The sequence below is a fragment of the Arabidopsis thaliana genome, chromosome 5 (assembly GCF_000001735.4).
Source record: "Arabidopsis thaliana chromosome 5, partial sequence".
NCBI lineage: Eukaryota > Viridiplantae > Streptophyta > Magnoliopsida > Brassicales > Brassicaceae > Arabidopsis > Arabidopsis thaliana.
In genome coordinates, this window is record NC_003076.8 from 13,948,352 (window position 1) to 13,968,129 (window position 19,778).

A 19,778-nucleotide genomic window follows, 5' to 3' on the forward strand; every position below is an offset into this window, starting at 1 on the left:
ACATTAGGTTTTAACAAATACCTCCATAATCCCCATGTGGCTTTCTAGTACAATTATTTGTCAAACCTACGATCTATCTTCATTTTAGAATTTCTGAGATTTCTCTCACAGCCTATAAATCAAGTACAACATTAGGTTTATAGCATGATCTCCAACATTAAGAATAATCAAGTTTTTACCATTTGTTGTTATTTCCAACTTAACATGATCAAAACTAAATGCGTGGAGTCTTTATGTCCTCGACATAACATTATGTAAATACTTTTTGACTAAAAATAGTACCATTCACCCTTCTAACTCTATGTCAATTTGACTACAAAAACATTTTGACAAAAAAATGAACGATTACAAATTACACTGATGGAAAATATACTTAGTCGAATAACCACCAACGGTTGAATGTAAATGTGGAGTTCCAATTATTAATCATTTTTTTCGGCACTCAATTCACGAATGTGAATCACCACTAACGCATCTAGGAATATATATAGTAAGGTATACAACTTATTTTTTAATCAAAACAAAAAAATATTTGTAGATTTTTGGGACCTTTGGTTTTCCTTAAAATAGATAAGGGAATATTGGAGGATAGATATGAATCTATATGAATTAGAATTTAAGGTCTTAAATCCCTTTGTGATAAGGTTTGGGATACCTATATTTTAGGATCTGTGTTTATCTCCTGTGGAAACTCTCTTGTATAAATACGAACGTGAGTTCATCAATAAAAGCAAGTCACTTTGATAACCAATTCTACATGGTATCAAAGAGCTGAGATCATCAAAATCATCTTCAAAAATTTTGTGTTCTTAAGTTAAGAATTCTTAAATTGTTTCCTTTCTCTGTTGAGTTGATAGTCTTGTGTGTCAAGTAACAATGACAAACCCAACGTCTGGTGATGGATCTTTGTCAACCATGTCGAGTTCTATCGGAAAACAACCAGAGGTGGTGACGTCGGCGGTGACAGTGTCACCGTTCACTCTTTCTAGCTCCGATAATCCGGGGGCTATGATTCCATCGGTCATGTTGACTGGTGACAACTACAATTCTTGGTCGACAGAGATGCTAAACGCTCTTCAAGCCAAACGAAAGACGGGTATCATTAACGGTGCAATACGTAAACCACCTGCTGATGATCAAAATTTCGAAAATTGGACAGCGGTGAATTCTATGATAGTTGGATGGATCCGAGCTTCCATCGAACCAAAGGTGAAATCCACCGTGACTTTCATCTCAGATGCTCATCAATTGTGGATTGATTTGAAGCAAAGATTTTCTGTGGGCAACAAAGTGCGTATTCATCAACTCATAGCACAGCTCGCGACATGCCGTCAAGATGGACAATCTGTTTTAGATTACTATGGACGGTTGAGTTCGTTGTGGGAAGAATACCAAATTTACAAACCCATCACTACGTGTACGTGTGGTTTGTGCACTTGTGGTGCCACATGACAACCATCCAAAGAACGAGAAGAAGAGAAGATTCATCAATTTGTGTTGGGACTTGATGAATCTAGGTTTGGAGGAGTTAGTACCAATATCATATCTATGGATCCTCTTCCAACTCTTGGTGAAGTATATTCGAGAATCATAAGAGAGGAGCATTCTTCTCGCAACAACGAGCAACATCGAGAGTCAGTTGGTCTGTTTACTCGACATGACCAGTCTGCTTCAGATGTCGCTGCCTACTTTGGGAAATCAGATGTGACTGCTTTAAACAGACCTGAATCCTCAATCATCAAACCCCGAGATTGTAACGTGCTCTGTTCGCATTGTGGACGAGCTGGGCATGAAAAACAGGAGTGTTGGCAGATCGTGGGGTTTCCTGATTGGTGGAAGGAACGAGAACGTCTTCAAAAGGCTAGTGGTCGTGGAGGAGGAGGACGAGGAGCAGGACGAGGAAGAGGACAAGCTTTTACAGCTCATGCCACAAGCTCACATTCCTCTGTTTTTCCTGACTTTACACCGGAACAAATAAAGGTTCTTCAACAAATGGTCACCGAAAAATCAAGCACCAATAACGTCGACAAGTTGTCGGGTAAGAGAGCTCTTGGTAATGTGATACTTGATACAGGGGCTTCTCACCACATGACGGGAAACCTTTCTCTATAACATAACATCAAAAATATTTCGCCATGTTCGGTGGGATTCGCAGATGGAAGTAACACATTTGCCTTGAGTATGGGAGTGTTCCCATTGTCTGACACGGTTTCGTTAACCGATGTCCTATACGTACCATCTTTAAATTGCACACTTATCTCAGTTGCTAAGTTCATAAAACAAACCAAGTGTGTAGCTTTGTTTACTGAGACCTTGTGCGTTTTGCGGGACCAATTTTCGAAGACTTTGATTGGAAGCGGTGAAGAGCGTGATGGGGTTTACTACTTTACGGATGTTGTTTCACCAAAGATACATAGCGTGGATGTTGTTTCTGACAAAGCGTTGTGGCATCGGCGATTGGGACATCCATCATTTTCTGTTCTTTCAACTTTGCCTATGTTTCTAGTTCTTCGAAATCTGCTACTCCAAGTCCTTGTGACATTTGTTTTAGAGCTAAGCAGACTAGAGAGGTTTTTCCAGAGAGTTTTAATAAAGCAAACGATTGTTTTTCTTTAATACATTGCGATGTTTGGGGGCCTTATCGGGTTCCATCTTCATGTGGAGCAGTTTACTTCTTGACTATTGTTGACGATTATTCAAGAGCGATGTGGACATATCTGCTTCTTCAAAAGTCAGAGGTACGAAATGTGTTGACAAACTTCATTGCATATGCAGAGAAACAATTTGGAAAAACAATAAAAATCGTTAGGAGTGACAACGGGACTGAATTTATGTGCCTCTCTTCTCACTTTAAGCAGCAGGGTATCATACATCAAACATCTTGTGTTGCGACGCCACAGCAGAATGGTAGAGTTGAGAGAAAACATCGCCACATTCTTAATGTTGCTAGGGCATTGTTGTTCCAAGCTAGCTTACCTATCAAGTTTTGGGGAGAAGCAATTCTTACTGCAGCATATCTCATCAATTGCACACCCTTTTCAGTTAACAATGGTCGTTCCCCATATGAAATTCTACACAACAGCAAGCCTCCCTACGATCAACTCCGAGTGTTTGGTTCAGCTTGTTATGTTCATCGTATGGCTCGAGACAAAGATAAATTTGGAGAAAGAAGTAGACTTTGCATTTTTGTTGGTTATGCTTATGGAAAGAAGGGATGGAAGGTTTATGATTTGGAGAAAAATGAATTTTTCATATCTCGTGTTGTTATTTTCCGGGAAGATGTTTTTCCATATGCAGCTGGTGATGTTAATTATGTGCATGTTTCTTCAATACAAGTCATTCCTGATGAAGACTGGCTGGTACCTCCGTCTATAGTTGTAAGGGGGAGCTCAGAGTCTCAAATCGACTCTGTTCCAGCAACTCAAGCGGCTCCTCAAATCGACTCTGTTCCAGCAACTCAAGCGGCTCCTCAAATCGACTCTGTTCCAGCAACTTTAGCGGCTCCTCAAAACGACTCTGTTCCAGCAAGTCCGGTTTTGCTTGAAAAATCCACGAGTTCGTCTCCTGTTACAATTACACCACCAGCTTCTCCGAAAATAAGAACATCGTCTTCTTCACCAACACTAGCGCCACTTGTTGATGTTTTAAAACCTGCAGATTCGCCTCATCCTATTGTGGAATTGCGTCGAAGCAAACGAGAACGACAGGAATCTGTTAGACTCAAAGATTATGTGGCTCATAAAGTAGTATGTTCTTCAGAAACCCATCACGCTCTGCCCATCACTGCCTCTCCATCATTGTCTTCGTCAACGGTCTAAGGTACGTTTTCATCTGAATATGAGTCTCTGTATTCGTTAACAGATTTTATCTCGGATGAACAATTCTCACTAGGACATCGTGCGTTTTTGGCTACCATTACAAAATCGGTTGAGCCTAAGCATTTCAAGGAAGCTGTTCAAATAAAAGTTTGGAATGATGCTATGATCAAGGAAGTTGATGCTCTTGAAATTAACAAGACGTGGGATTTGGTTGAGCTTCCTCGCGGAAAAATTGCACTTGGAAGTCAGTGGATTTACAAGACGAAATACAACTCGGATGGTACGATAGAACGGTATAAAGCTCGTCTAGTAGTCCTGGGTAATAATCAGATCGAGGGAGAGGATTACAAAGAAACTTCCGCCCCTGTCGTGAAAATGACTACGGTTTGTGCTCTTCTTCGACTCGTTGCTGCTAATCAATGGGAGGTATACCAAATGGATGTCCATAATGCATTTCTCCACGGAGACTTGGAAGAAGAGGTATACATGAAACTCCCTCCAGGCTTCCGTCATTCACACCCCGATAAAGTTTGTCGACTTAAAAAGTCTCTATACGGACTTTAACAGGCTCCACGTTGTTGGTTCAAGAAGTTGTCTGATTCGTTACTTCGATTCGGGTTTGTTCAATCATATGATGACTACTCTTTATTCTCTTACACTCGTGAAGGTATGGAGATCCGAGTTTTGATATATGTCGACGATCTCCTCATTTGCGGGAATGATAATTATATGCTTCAAAAGTTTAAAGAATATTTGAGTCGTTGCTTTGCAATGAAAGACTTGGGGAAACTCAAATATTTTTTGGGGATAGAGGTGAGAAGAGGACCAGAGGGTATTTTTCTGTCACAGCGCAAGTATGCTTTGGATATTGTGGCGGATTGTGGAACTCTCAGTGCTACAGCTGCTGCAACTCCTCTTGAACAAAACCATCACTTAGCTGATGACGATGGTCCCTTACTGGCTGAACCAAAGAAGTATCGAAGGCTGGTAGGACGCTTGATCTATCTCACTCACACACGACCCGAGTTAAGCTATTCGATACACGTTTTATTTCAATTCATGCAAGTTCCACGTGAGGCTCATTGGGATGCTGCTCTTCGTGTCGCTCGTTATCTAAAGGGAGCTCCTGGTAAAGGCATTTTGCTCAAAGCTAATCCGGATCTTACTCTTACTGTCTACTGCGATTCAGATTATAATTCTTGTCCTCTAACAAGGCGCTCTTTGAGTGCTTTTGTTGTTTTGCTTGGTGGCTCTCCTATTTCTTGGAGAACAAAGAAACAAGACACTGTCTCTCACTCTTCCGCTGAAGCTGAGTATCGCGCAATGTTTGTCGCTCTCCGTGAGATAAAATGACTTCGAAAACTCTTGACAGGATTGGGTATCAAACTCACTGCGCCAGCTCGTTTCTTTTGTGATAGTTAGGCTGTGATTCACATTGCGGCAAACCCAATGTTCCACGAACGCACCAAGCACATCGAATCAGACTGTCACTTTGTCCGAGATGCTGTCCGAGATGGACTTATCACTACTTGTCATATTGGCACTACGGAACAGCTAGCAGATGTCTTAACCAAGGCCCTTGGACGTGTTCAATTTCTTACCTTAATGTCCAAGTTGGGCATTCAAGACCACCATGCTCCAACTTGAGGGGGAGTATTGGAGGATAGATATGAATCTATATGAATTAGAATTTATGGTTTTAAATCCCTTTGTGATAAGGTTTGGGATACCTATATTTTAGGATCTGTGTTTATCTCCTGTGGAGCTCTCTTGTATGAATACGAACGTGAGTTCATCAATAAAAGCAAGCCATGATAACCAATTCTACAGGGAATTTTAATAAAATGTCAAATCTCTCAAATTCATTTTGTTTTGTGGGTACTTGAATTCAGCAAACGATTTGTCATTTAAAAAAAAAATCCTAAGCAATCAAAATTTATGGTTTTTAGCTAATTTGATTTGCGTGGCAACATTGTATTTACCGATTCTGTGCAAATTTGACTTAGGCCTTGTGAAACCCCAAACAAATAGGATGGCAAATAATGACAAGAAAACCTCATTTTGCTGTATGATTGATACATTTATTTTGCAAATGTCTTTGTAGTCAAACCCGACCATACAACTAAATATAAAATTTGATTGGATCAGAAACCATATATTCTCTCGCTGGACTCTTGTAAGAAAACTAAAGATAATCTAATACGATTCAGGTGAAAAAAACTAACATCACATTATTTTTGTATAAGTTAATATTGAACTATATATATATATATATATATATATATATATAATCCTTTTACAAAAAATATATTTTATATATATATATATATATATATATATATATATAAATCTAAAGAAGAAAAACACATGCCTCTTTTCTCGAAATATAGATGAGTGTTGCCATAAAACAAATATGCAAATAAGTATGTACAAACTTAAGTATTTTTTACCAAAAAAAACATAAGTTTTTTGGTCAATTATTTATAATAAAAGATTTTCTAGTTCATATCATTGTGGAGGATGGGCTTTAAAAAGTATTAAAAAGATATTTAAGAAATGAAAAATAAATGGCAGTAGAAAAAAAGAAAAAAGAAAAATAAATGATGGCAAATATATCTAATGAAGAGGAGGATTTAACAAGATTTATGAAAAACTATAAAACGTTATATAGTGTGTAAAAAGGTAATAAATAAGTAATTTTTAAAATTAGTGAAATTTATAATAATAATTTTTAAAATTAAGATTAAATTCTATTATAATTATAAGAGGATAATATAAATCAATTCTTAAGAAATTATCAGAATTGGCAATGGATTCTGTGTATTATAATTATAAGAGGATAATATGATTCATTTAGATTCAGTCAGCGACTCTAAAAAATTATACTTTACAACAACATAATAAATCATAAGAATTGGCAATGGATTCTGTCTACCGAAAGATGTGGGGTGAATTCATATGACGAAATAAGTGGTGCAATTTCGTAATAATCGAAAGATATGGGGACTAAATCTTAAATAGAAACGTTAACTTGATCACAACGGCTATAATTAGTTACTAATCACAGTAATTAAACCACTAAACTCAAAAGAAAAATGGAAACAACAAAAAGCCCTACCCTCTTTCCTTAAAGAGAAGGCAACTTTTTTCTGCATTATTCGATCAGCGGCTCTCCATCTTTCTAATTTCCTTGTTCCTCACGACTTCATTCTCAGAGCTTTCGAGTCTTTCGGTTCCATTACAATGACTATGTACGATCTCACGGATTCAGGGAAGGATATGTGTTCGAGTCTTTGTTTACTGGCCGAAGTTGCGGTTATGGTTGCGGAAGAAGAACAATTTCGTCGTCTTCTAAAGACTGTCTCTAAAGAAGAAGATAGCGACAAGAGTTTCTTCTATCGTTTCCCGAGAAAAATCAGATCGTCTTTGGTGAAGAGAAGATACACGCAGCAAAACCCTAACGGGGCTTCTACTTCTTCAGCGGTTCTCGATCTGAACCTAATCACCACTGATTACGACTTGAAAACCCAACAAAACCCTAGTTTTGATGAGCCGTTAGTTGGTGTATAATGGGGCTTCTGCGTCTTCATCGTTCTTGAACCTTCGTTGTTATGATCCTTCGTTACCCTTGGATTACAACACGGCTAAGTTGGGGAAGACAGAGAAGAAAAACCTAACAAACCCTAATTACCAATCTTCATCTTCGTCTTCATGCCTAACGGAGAACAAAAGCCGCAAGAGGCGTGCCGTGCAGCAGAGGAAGAGTGGTAAACTCAAGAAAGCGAGGGTTGTTTCTTTGCCAAGGATGTCTATAGAGACGCCAGAGTGGGTTTTCCAGGTGATGAGATACATGAACGCTGATGCTGAAACCCCGAGGCTGATATTTGAGAGGACTCTGTTCAATAGTGATGTCAAATCAGGCCTGAGCCGTCTCTTAATCCCTTTCCAGCAGCTAATCAGAAACGACTTCTTGACGCCTGCGGAGTGTAGAGCCATACAGAAAGACGAAGACAACGAAGATGACAAGAATATTGGTGTGGGAACGATTCTTGTGAACCAAAGATCTAAAATGTGGGGTTTGCGTTTCAAGATATGGGCGATGGAGAAGGACTCTGGACACGGAACATTGAATTACATTTTGAATTGGGGTTGGAACGATGTAGTCAAAGGTAACGGCTTAAAGGCTGGCGACAATATCAGTCTTTGGACTTTCAGGTGCCGTGGAGTCCTCTGCTTTCCTCTTGAGACATAGTAGCTCTCTGATATTTTCATTTGTCTCTTGAGGTTTCATTTATATAGTTTCAAGTGATTCTTGAGGTTTTTGCCTTTTTAGCATAGTAGTAACTTGTTGGAAGTGTTAAGTAACTTGTCTGTCTCCTCTGTTGTCTCAGTTCTTTATCATTGTTTGAAAATAAACTATTTTGTCATAAGTATGGTTTGTTGTTTTGTCTACTTAAGTTACTGCATTGTTCAATATACCTTTGTGTTATCTCAGATCTCTCCTCTAAACCTGTTGCAATGATGGAAATGGTCTATTCCTGCAAGAGTTTTGGTACATTCCTCCGAAATGCTCGATTTAGAACCAAAAACAATCAAAAAATGTCAGAGAAAAAGCAAGTTTTGGTAACAAGGATTTATCTACGCATTGATAATATCGACAAGTTAGTTTACTCATATTAACACCAAATCATATTGTTTCTGTCGAAAGCTTAAGCTTCTCCAAGATCTCCCCATCTCACATTGTACTTAGATGCAAGGTAATGTGCACCAACAGGACCTCTGCTTCCATATGGATAGAGCTCAGGAATGATTTTCTTCTCCTCTAGTTCCTTCAAAGCCGGTGTGAATAGATCCCATGCTGCATCTAGCTCATCACTTCTGATAAACAACCTCCTCTCTCCTTCGATTGCATCGAGAAGCAGTCTTTCATATGCATCTGGTATCTCTCTTGGATACCTATCAACCCCAAAAGAATATAAATAAATAATCTCTATAGGAAAACTAGAATCAGTAGTATGCATTGTTGTACCTGGATCGATATAGAAGGTTAAGGTCGCTGCGATCTAGTCTCATTCCAAGACCAGGAACTTTGTTGTTGATCCTCAGGTATATCCCTTCATCAGGCTGAACTCTAATCACTAGTTCATTTGTTGCATTGTCTAAATTAGTAGCAAAACTTTTCTTGTACAAGTTTCCTGGGACATGTCTGAACTGAACTCTGATCTCTGCTCCTCTGGTATGGAGAGCTTTTCCAGCTTTCATAAGAAAAGGAACACCGTCCCATCTCGCATTGTTGATGAACATGGCTGCTGCAGCAAATGTAGGAGTGAGACTGTGATTTGGAACCGTTGGATCGTCTGTATAACCTGGATAAGTTTTTCCTCCCTTGTTATGGCCTTTGTATTGACCAACAACCACATCTTCAAGCCGCAACGGTTTCATTGATCTCAAAACTTTCACCTTACAGGAACACATAATCATCGGTATAGTATTTTATAACCAACCTAAAGCTTTTCTTCTTAGTGAAAAAAGTCTTACCTTTTCACTTCTTATGTCCTCAGCATCTAAGCTCACTGGCGTCTCCATTGCAAAAAGTGCAAGTATTTGCAAGAGATGGTTTTGCATGATGTCTCGTATGATTCCATATTGATCAAAGTAACTGCATCGATTTAACATTAGTAAGGTGTTCAGTGTCATACTGATCAAAGGTGTTCAGTGTTCATGCTTTGTAAGTTGTTTATGAAAGCTTACCCTCCACGCCCTTCTGTTCCGAAATCCTCAGAAAAAATCAGCTGAACGTTGCGTATGTAATTTCTTGACCACAGAGGCTCGAAAACAAGATTTGAGAATCGGAGCACTGAAAGGTTCTCAACAAGCTCCTTTCCCAAATAGTGATCAATCCTACGTATGTCACATAACATTGCAGTTAAGTTCCAGCTTAAAAATGAATGGCAGTGATGGCTGTTGGGCTAAGGAAATGGCTAACCTGAAGATTTGCTCCTCTGTAAGATACTGTTTCAGACATCTAGTTAACTCTCCGGATGATTCAGAGTCACGACCAAATGGCTTTTCCACAATGACCCTTGTCCAGCCATTCTCTGAGGAGGCTCTAAGACTTGCACACCTAACCACATCAACGAATATGTTTGGGGGTATCGACAAATAGTACAGCCTGTTTGATATCTTTCCTGCCTACAAAGCAGAAAGGAATTAGAAATGTGCTTCGTGCCATTGGTACAAGAAATAAGCATAGAGAGAGTGAAAGAAAATTACCTCTTTCTCTTTGAGCTTCTTGTTTAGTTCCGCAAAATCCTCTTCCGAGTTATACTGACCCGAATGGTAAAAGCATCTTTTCAAGAACTGCTCCATCTTATCCCCACATTTTTCCCTGTTGATTCCAACTTTTGTTCATATAACCAAAGCATAAACTTTAACTAAAACATACACTAAAAACGTATAGCAGAATATACCTCTGATCAATCCGGCAAGTTAAAGTACTACTAATCATGTCACGAAGCTCTTCATGAGTGAGTTTAGTCCGAGCATAACCAAAAACAGAAAAGTCCTGAGGAAGACAACCCTCATAAAAGAGAGCAAACAATGCAGGAAATATCTTCTTCTTGGCTAAGTCCCCTGACGCTCCAACAACTGTAATACTAAGAGTAGACTCTCCTTTTGTAACATGTTCCTCTGTAAGTTGATCTCCAGCTGAAACAATTTGGTAAAAACCATCCTCCAAAGAATCAAAAACACAAACAAAAGCTACAAAACTACTTCAATTCATAAAAAGAGAGACTTTATCAACCAAATTGCTAAACCAAACCCTCACTACCTCACAATCACTCTAATCTACTACATTCAATCCTAGAATACTCAAAGACATAATCCTTAGATGAGAAATGGTATCCTTGAGTACAAAAGATACAATCTTGAACTACTTTCTTCAATCGTCAAAAACACAGACAGAGGCTACAAAACTACTTCAGTTCATAAAGAAAGAGACTTTATTAACCAAATTCCAAAACCAAACCCTTACTCATTGCTATCTAACCAACTCACAATCACTCTAATCTTCTACATTCAATCCTAGAATACTCAAAGACATAAACTTTACAATCAAAGATGGTATCTTTGAGTATAAAAGGTCATAAAGATACAATCTTGAACAACTTTCTTCAATAGACATAAAACTGTTACAATCCTAACAACACAATCAACGACAGGTACAAGAAACTTCATCAAGAATTCTATCAAAAACTAATCTAGTCACATAGAAACTGGAGAAGAAACTCACAATCTTGTAAAGAAGCGAAATTAGTGGCACACCCATTTGAAGTATCAAGCTGAGAATGTTTCTCGGCGAAGAATCTCAAGCGAACCTGAGAAAACAAGGATTTTCTCGGGAATGTGAGAGATCTACTAAAGAGTGGTAGAGTCTCTTTAAACGGAGACGCAGCAGTAGCGAGAGACGAGGAAGAAGAAGAAGGAGAAGGAATGATCATAGAATGTGTCGCCATGCAAATTTTCTTGGAGCGTCAAAACAAATGTGATGATGATGATGATGCCATTGTTTTTTGCCTTATGAGGCTATTTGTATCGTCTCTTACATTATCCACAACAGTAGTTTTATTATATAGTTTTCGATATTTCTTATCTCTCACATTATCCACATATCTTATTTGTCAAAAAAGTTTTATTTTTCTTTGCATAAATTCTTTTTTTCTCAAGAAAGTAAACCGTATTAACATCCATCTCTGGTATAGCTTAACCGGATTATTCCATTCGAACGACCACAATTCGCTGGAAAGGTGATTTTGGTTTAGCAGTAAATTTCATACTTTATTCATTTTAGTACTCTCTTATGCACACTTTATTAATTTACTAGGTGAATATCCGGGATTTTTCGTAAATGTTTTACTTATAACAACAACAAAGGAAAGTTGTTTTATGTTATCTCTTTCTAGCCTTTTTGGCTTTTTCTAAATATACTGCATAAGCTGACTTCTCTGATTAACAAAGACTCCAATTTAGCATGATGAATAATGAGCATCATTTATACAAATATTATTTCTAAGATTCTATTTTCACCTAATTTAACCACATTTTGTAGAATTACTTACAATAAAAATTTAAAAAACCTATTCATTTTGTTTAAAATATTTTACTTAATTAAAATTTTATCATTAATCTTTCTGTCATTTACTTTTTGAGTATTATTGATTTTTATAAATCATATCAAAAAAGTTCAAAATATTTTTAATCTAAAAAAAACAAAGTATAAGAAAAATTTTAATGCCTAAAACTTATGAATACTTAAACTTTTTCACATTTATTTAACTACTTTAACTATCTTAAAATTACATACAAACTTATTAAATAGTACACATGCTTGACGACATTAAAATATATTCTCCTACTAAATATACAACAATCACCCAAAATAATAAAACACAGGTTGAATCCTAGTCATTATTTAGAATGATCATCTCTTGTGTCCCTTTTGTGGGACAACTAATCTGCAAAACCACTTTAGAGTCTTCCTATCTCCTTTGAGTTAATGAATTGTGTTAAGACGAATTTACCCCTGTATTTTATTTTGAATGAATAATTAATATTTCTAGAAAACATTTTGAAAAAAAAAAAAACGGAAAAAAAAAAAAAGCTCGAGCTCGTTCTTCTTCGGGCTTCTTCCTCCGGCGAGCCGCATTGTCGTTTTTCTCCTCCTGCAAGCTGCATCAATCTACTAAGTCCAGGTATGGAGAGAGCTTCAAAAGCTTTGAATTACATATTTTGAGGATTTTGAAATTCAATCAAATTAGATTTGGATTATTGTGTTTTAGCACCTACATTAGAAGTTTAAGTATAGATTTAGGCTTCATTTGGTCTGTTAATGGGTAAGCAATTGATTTCACATGCTGATTCATACTAAATTGAACTCAAATCGAATATTTGTTCTTGTCGCGAAAATAATACTGGTCGCACTAACTATAGTAGTACCGTAATTTATATAGATAGTATGTTTTAATAGCACCAATATTACTTAGACACGTAGTATTTCATATATGTAATAGTATTACTCACACATGTAATATTTCAGAATTAGTAATAGTATTACTGAAAATGTACTAGAATCGATAATACTAGTAATATTGACTGAGTATGTGTATTGTTTTGGCAGGTTACAATGAAAGAGAACGTGATCATATATTTTAAATTCCAAGGTCGCATGTATAATGTGATGATGAAGACATTAGGGGAGAAGATTACTCTCTCAATGTTAGAAGATAGGATAATGACGAAGCTTGGATTAGATGCAAATAAGGTAAAATTGCATATGAGGTACAATCCACGGTTGTTCGGAGTAGAGGAAGAAATGAACGTTTGTGATGATGAGGATGTCTTTGTTTATGTAACATCCGCAAAAAATAACTGAAGAAGTGTTTTGGTTGTGGAGGAGATCTCTAAACCGCCCGAGCCGGAGCAATTGCCCGAGCAATTGTCTAGAGTTGGTAAAAGTTCTGTTGGTAAGAACTATACAGAGGAGGATGAAATGAGAGTGGATGATGGTGCACTCATCGTCTTATTAGAAGAGGAACAAGGAACTCAACATCAACTTGAGGCAATAGTGGAGGATCACGGGACTCAACATCAACTTGAGGCAATAGTGGAGGATCACGGAACTCAACATCAACTTGAGGCAATAGTGGAGGATCACGAGACTCAAGAAGATGAAACACGCTATGATGAGTCTATGGATGATTCTGATAGGGGGGAACAGTATGTTGAGTCGCCACCTGTTGTAGAACCGGGTATGTTTAAGAAAGAATGGGAAGACGGAATTGGGTTGACCTTACGTCAAGAATTTCCAAACAAGGCGGCATTGCACGAGGTGGTGGATAGAGCTGTATTTGCTACCATTTTTGGTTATGTGATTAAGAAGTCGGATAAGGAGCGCTATGTCCTAAAGTGTGCCAAAGAGAGCTGTTCTTGGCGTTTACGAGCGTCCAATATCAGTAATATTGATATATTCTCGATTAGAAGGTATAATAAGATGCATAGTTGCACTCGGCTAAGTAAAGGTAGTAGTAGGCTCAGGAAAAAAAAAGGCAACCCACAATTAGTCGCAGCTCTCCTTCATGATCATTTTTCGGGACAGTTGGAAACTCCGGTTCCAAGAATTATCATGGAGCTAGTTCAGACGAAATTAGGTGTGAAAGTATCATACTCGACAGCGCTAAGGGGGAAATATCATGCGATTTATGATTTAAAAGGTAGCCCGGAAAAAAGCTACAAGGATATCAATTGTTATTTATACATGTTGAAGAAGGTAAATGATGGTACAGTTACTTATCTGAAATTGGATGAGAATGATAAATTTCAGTACATATTCGTAGCTTTGGGAGCTAGCATTGAAGGTTTTAGAGTGATGAGGAAAGTTTTAATTGTGGATGCAACACATTTGAAGAACGGATATGGCGGAGTGCTAGTGTTTGCCTCGGCTCAAGATCCTAACCGTCACCATTACATCATAGCGTTTGCCGTACTCGACGGTGAGAATGATGCTAGTTGGGAGTGGTTTTTCGAGAAGCTAAAAACGGTTGTACCCGATACTTCAGAATTGGTTTTCATGACGGACAGAAATGCAAGCCTCATAAAGGCCATACGGAACGTGTATACCGCGGCTCATCACGGGTATTGTATTTGGCATTTGTCCCAAAATGTGAAAGGTCATGCTACTCACACCAACCGAGATGTACTCGCATGGAAGTTTCAGGAGTTAAGTCGGGTCTACGTCGTGGCAGACTTCAACCGAGCGTATGACGGGTTTAAGTTGAGATATCCTAAGGCGACCAAGTATTTGGAGGATACAACCGTGAAAGAAAAATGGGCAAGGTGTTGTTTTCCCGGAGAAAGATACAACTTAGACACAAGCAATTGTGTGGAATCTTTGAACAATGTGTTTAAAAACGCAAGGAAATACTCGTTAATACCAATGCTTGATGCGATCATCAAAAAAATCTCCGTTTGGTTTAATGAACATCGGATGGAAGCCGCGTCTGGATCCTTAGAAAATAAGATGGTGCCTTTGGTCGAGAATTATTTGCATGATTTGTGGGTTTTTGCCGAGAAGCTAAAAGTGGTGGAACTAAACTCATTCGAGCGTGAATATGTAGTCACATGCGACAAAGGAATAGATTATACGGTGAGCTTGCTTTTGAAAACTTGCAGTTGCAAGGTTTTCGATATCCAAAAATATCCTTGTATTCATGCATTAGCCGCTTTCATTAACATTATGGATGATGAAGATCGGAGAAGAGGTTTGGAGTAACATGATTTGGTTACAAAATATTATTGGGCGGAGTTGTGGGCATTGGCCTATTATAGGACTATTTATCTTGTTCCGGATAGGTCGCAGTGGGAAGTACCAGATGAAGTAAAGGCGTTGAAGATAGTTCCGCTGTCTAAAAAACCGAAGAAAGGAAGCAAAAAAATGCTAAGGTTTCCATCAACCGGGGAAAAGCGGCCAAAACGACAAAGGACGCAAAACAAAAGGCGTCCAAGGCAATCGTGTCAATGGTTATTATTTGGGAATACGCCTATCTGAGTTTTTTACTTTGTTTTTGCAGTGATTTGTTGTTTTTATGGTATGGACTTACTATGTAATACTGTATTTCCCCTTCTATAGTACTATGTCTGTTTCTATTGTTTTTTTGTAATACTGGTTATAACAAGTAATATCATGTCTGTTTCTGTCGAATTTGTGGTCATATTAGTACTACTGGTAATACTAAGTTGGTGTTATGGAGTTCGAATTTGTTTACCTCAAAAGTCAATGAAAATGAATACAGTGAGTTATTAACAGATAAAAATGTATTATTAATCATTTATACTTAATTAAATTAGAAATTTTAATATTAAATCGTTTTAACTTATCTTTAGTAGACTCAATACAACATTTCCCTTATACTTTTAAGCTCACTTTTAATATTATCACCAACTTAAAATGAAAAATTCATATTGCTACATATATTTAATTTATAATTACACAAAATATTTAAACCTCTATATTTATAAAGTTCAATCCAGTGTACTACTAAATAAATAAATTATAAATATAGGAAATACTGCTAAACATGAAAAACATGGAAAGTAATACTATTTGAGAAATTGGCACTACCAAAACCTTAGGAAATACTATGCTGTAAAAAGGCTGCGCACATGTCAAAAATCTCCAAAAAACGGCGCACACGTGGGAAATTAATTTTTTTGGTTTTCCTCCAAATTTTTTGGCGCCTAACAAATTTTGAGATTCCCTCCAAAACCAAAAATTTAACTTTTTTCTTTTTCCTCTTTCTTTTTCGATCTCTTCTTACAACTTTCTTTCATCTCTCATCTCTCTTCTCCCACATCTATCATCTCTCTCTTCGACTCGAATTCTCTCACATCTCTAATCTCTCTTTCATCTTTCTACCATGGATAGACTGTGTGAGAGAGACCCCTACTACGTTGATATAAAAGTGGCGAAGAGAGCCATTGAGCAAATGGAAATGGTTGCGATGATGGAAGGGATTCCTAAGTTTTGTCCATGTGGTGGTAGCATTGTCGACACTCGAAAGGATGAAAAGAGATACTATCAATGCGAGAAGTTTAAGGTATGTTGATGTAGAGCACAAGTATTTCAAGTTTGTGTAGATCTAGATCTAGATATATTTGGTATTCCAGAGTATTTCCCGTTTTGGTAATACTGCCTAGAACAAGTAATACTGCACAAGTTTTTCTAGTTTTTGTAGATCTAGATCTATATTTGATAAATATTTGGTACTTTGTAGGATAATAGAACTGATTGTATGCACATCCGTAAACTTTGGGATAAGGCTATAGAAGAAGAGGTGAGTAGCTTAAGGGAGAGTGTTGATTACAATCAGAATAAAGTTCTAAGTCATGAGTATCTCATAGAAGAAATGCAAAAAGAATTGAAAGCCCACCGTGCAGAGATTGTGAACGTGAGCAAAGTGGTATTCCGTAATCCTATGGCTCCCAAGAAGTAATGTGTTATCCTATTGTTCCTTAATCTTATTGTTAATTTGCTTGTAAGACTTTCCCTATGCTTTATAAGACTTTCCGTATGCTTTGTAAGACTTTCCCTTCGATTGTAAGACTTCTCTTTGATTGGTAATACTATGGTTGTTCAGTTTGATATTTCCAGTATATCTCTTAGTAGTAATAGCACGAGGTATTTCCCGTATTATTGTTAACAATATCATAAAATATCCTAATACATTAATTGAATCCAAACATAGTCTTACGAGTACTTGCGAAATCCTAAAACAAAGTCAAAGTACAAGAAATCAAAATACAAATCCGGAGAAGTTACACGAATAGTTTTCACACGTCACTAGACTTTGCACGGGTTGAACGGCTCACTCGTTTGGGCACAACAGGAGCAGCCGCATTTTCCTTGATTGTTGATTCCTCCTCATCTGGTGGGTTCTGAGACATCTGCATTGTTAATTTAGTTAAACCTTGGTATTACGCGATATTACCAATTATGGAACAGTATATCCGGTATTACCCAGATTTACCTTGGCTTTCATCTCATCCATAAATGCTTCGAACGTTGCTTGTTTTTCCTCCATTTCCATAAGCGCCAACAAAGCTTCATTCAGCTTGTCATTGATGGAATGAAGCTTCTCCATTACATCAACTAACGTCGGGTCTCCCGGTCCAACAGCTGTGGGAACTTCCTCTTCATTTGGGGCTTCCATTCGTGCCTGCACATCCTCGTTGTACACCTCTTCAAATCTAATTTAACGCCCTTGACCAAGACGCTTCATCCAACTATCAATTACAACATCGTGCTTATCAACATCATCCTCTACTCCCGTGATTTCAGCCAAAAGAGGTACTTCTTCAGCCTTCTCTCTAATTATACTCTCAATGACCTATGGAAATAATAGACAATGAAATATTAGAAAGAAATAAAATCATATTTGCTCAAGGAATAATAGGAAATACTAACCTCAGTTGTTCCGAGTACATGGTTGATTTGCTCAAGGGTAAACCCTTTCATCTCGGTCCTCTTGAAATTCACCTTGCACATCCTTGGACAACCGGCATGTGCACCATCTTTTTCTTCTATGAATCTTTCCCTAAGTGATGGAATGGCCTCAAATGCTAAAAGCTACACAAAACACATGAAATTTAATTGTTAGCTTCAATTACGAAAATGTAACAAGGATAAACATGTGACTTACCTCAAGCGGCACACAGAATCCGGGAACAGGCCATGGTGACTGAGTGTTCGGGACGACACCGTTAAAATGATCCAATGTGTGTGAGATCGATTTTAACATGTACTCAAATGAATATCTCCCCCATGGAAATGTCTTACAAAACGTAAGATCACTTGCAGCCCTAACACAGAAATCATCAATTGGACTAGCCCTTTCTCCAGTCTTAGTAGGCACGGCAATGATGCTTGTTAGAAAATAGAGGACCGCCATCCGCAACCTATCCTTTGATCTAGCCGGTTCCATCTCCATTAGCTTGGTTTTCACGTCTTCACGTCTAATTACCCCGGTTTTGAAGTACCTGTTGGCGAAGTTCATATTACCAGCGCTCTGATAATTAGCTGGATGGGCCTTGCAGTTGAAACTAAAGATCAAAGCATGCTCCCTAATACCATAGCGGATGGGAACTCCATTAACAACGAACCAAACCTCCTTCTTCTTCTCAATAGATGCCGTTTGAAGAAAAAACATCCACATCCCCATTAACTTGTGGGTATATCCGAAAGGCAGGTGGTAGATGTGCTTGAAACTCGGATGCTCCATAAAATAATTCTTCTCAACATGCGTTAGAGGATGTTCCAAGTCAGCGAAGGTCTTCAACACCTCCGAGATATAACACCTCGTTGCTAACTTCATCTTCTTGGTATACTCCGACGCCGGGAAGTACATACCAAGTGGCTGCATTGCCATCGCTTCCTCCATATCCTGAAAAAAAAAAACATTCATTCATATATCACTCAATTGTAAATAGTACTGCACAGTATTACTCTGTATTTCTCAGAAGTATTCCCCGTAATTACCAGTATTACACAGATACTCCTATTTTACTATGTAGTATTTCTCAAAGTTACTAGTACTAACTATCGATAAATCACAATTATAGTATTACTCTAAGGTATTACCCACATCCGCCAATATTACCTAAATATCAACATAGCATTTCCCAATGTTACTAGTACTGTCCACAGTTCACAATTGCATTATTACCCAATTAGATCGGTATTACGAAATGGAATACTTACCACATTTGCGATGTCCTCGTCTATGGTCCTCTCCTCCACGGGTTTTGCCACTATCACGTCCTTGTCTCTCTCGTCCTCGTTTCCCTCCTCCTCCACGGACTTTTCCACATTGACGTCCTCGTCGCTCGCGGAGCTCCTCTCCTCCTCCTCCTCGATAACGGCTAGGCCGTCATCTTGTCTCTCCACCTCTTCCACGGGATTAGCACACGCGAGTTCTTTGTTTGTCTCCGTCTCCTCTGAATCGGAATCGGAGCCCAAGGTTCGGCTACTCTTCCCTGATTCTTCTTCTTCACTTGCTTCTTCTTTTTCATTTTCATCTTCCACCTCATCAGTTTGCATATTCTCTTGAATTTCTTCAGTAGGAATATGCTTCAAAGCATCATAAAACGTAGAATCATCAAGCATCGGGCTCTCTGTCGTTGGAGCCGTCGTTGGAGCCGTTGTCGTTGGAGCCGCTGTCGTTGGAGCCGCATTGGTTGCCATCGCCGTCGCAGTCGTTTGTGCCGGCGCCTGCTCCTCAGCCGGCACTTTCTCTTTATCTTTCTTCGCCGACGCCTGAACCTTCGCTTTCTTCGCCGGCACCTTCTCCTTCACTTTCTCCGCCGACGCCTTAACTTTCTCTTTCTTCATCGGCGCCGACGCTTCTA

General features: G+C 38.2%; 1 protein-coding gene and 5 pseudogenes across 6 annotated transcripts; 4 read left to right on the plus strand and 2 right to left on the minus strand.

Annotated features, from left to right (window-relative positions):
- Positions 1-876: 876 nt before the first annotated feature.
- On the plus strand, positions 877-5,451 carry AT5G35777 (annotated as a pseudogene; the record flags this gene model as incomplete). Its single annotated transcript has 1 exon — positions 877-5,451.
- A 1,610-nt stretch (positions 5,452-7,061) lies between these two features.
- Positions 7,062-8,070, plus strand: AT5G35780 (annotated as a pseudogene). The gene has a single exon.
- A 250-nt stretch (positions 8,071-8,320) lies between these two features.
- On the minus strand, positions 8,321-11,479 carry G6PD1 (glucose-6-phosphate dehydrogenase 1). The gene is made up of 8 exons (NM_122970.6): positions 11,113-11,479; positions 10,289-10,526; positions 10,092-10,206; positions 9,805-10,010; positions 9,570-9,719; positions 9,357-9,477; positions 8,848-9,278; positions 8,321-8,774 (listed from the first exon to the last, which is right to left on the minus strand). The coding sequence occupies exons 1-8, from the start codon at positions 11,333-11,335 to the stop codon at positions 8,528-8,530; spliced, it is 1,731 nt and encodes a 576-aa protein (NP_198428.1). The 5' UTR covers positions 11,336-11,479; the 3' UTR covers positions 8,321-8,527.
- A 1,580-nt stretch (positions 11,480-13,059) lies between these two features.
- AT5G35791 lies at positions 13,060-15,147 on the plus strand (annotated as a pseudogene; the record flags this gene model as incomplete). The annotated part of the gene is made up of 1 exon: positions 13,060-15,147.
- A 1,144-nt stretch (positions 15,148-16,291) lies between these two features.
- On the plus strand, positions 16,292-16,867 carry AT5G35792 (annotated as a pseudogene; the record flags this gene model as incomplete). Its single annotated transcript has 2 exons — positions 16,292-16,471; positions 16,649-16,867.
- Positions 16,868-17,204: 337 nt separating this feature from the next.
- Positions 17,205-19,761, minus strand: AT5G35794 (annotated as a pseudogene; the record flags this gene model as incomplete). Its single annotated transcript is given in 6 exon segments — positions 17,205-17,318; positions 17,402-17,613; positions 17,632-17,761; positions 17,839-18,000; positions 18,074-18,814; positions 19,132-19,761.
- Between the last annotated feature and the right edge of the window lie 17 nt (positions 19,762-19,778).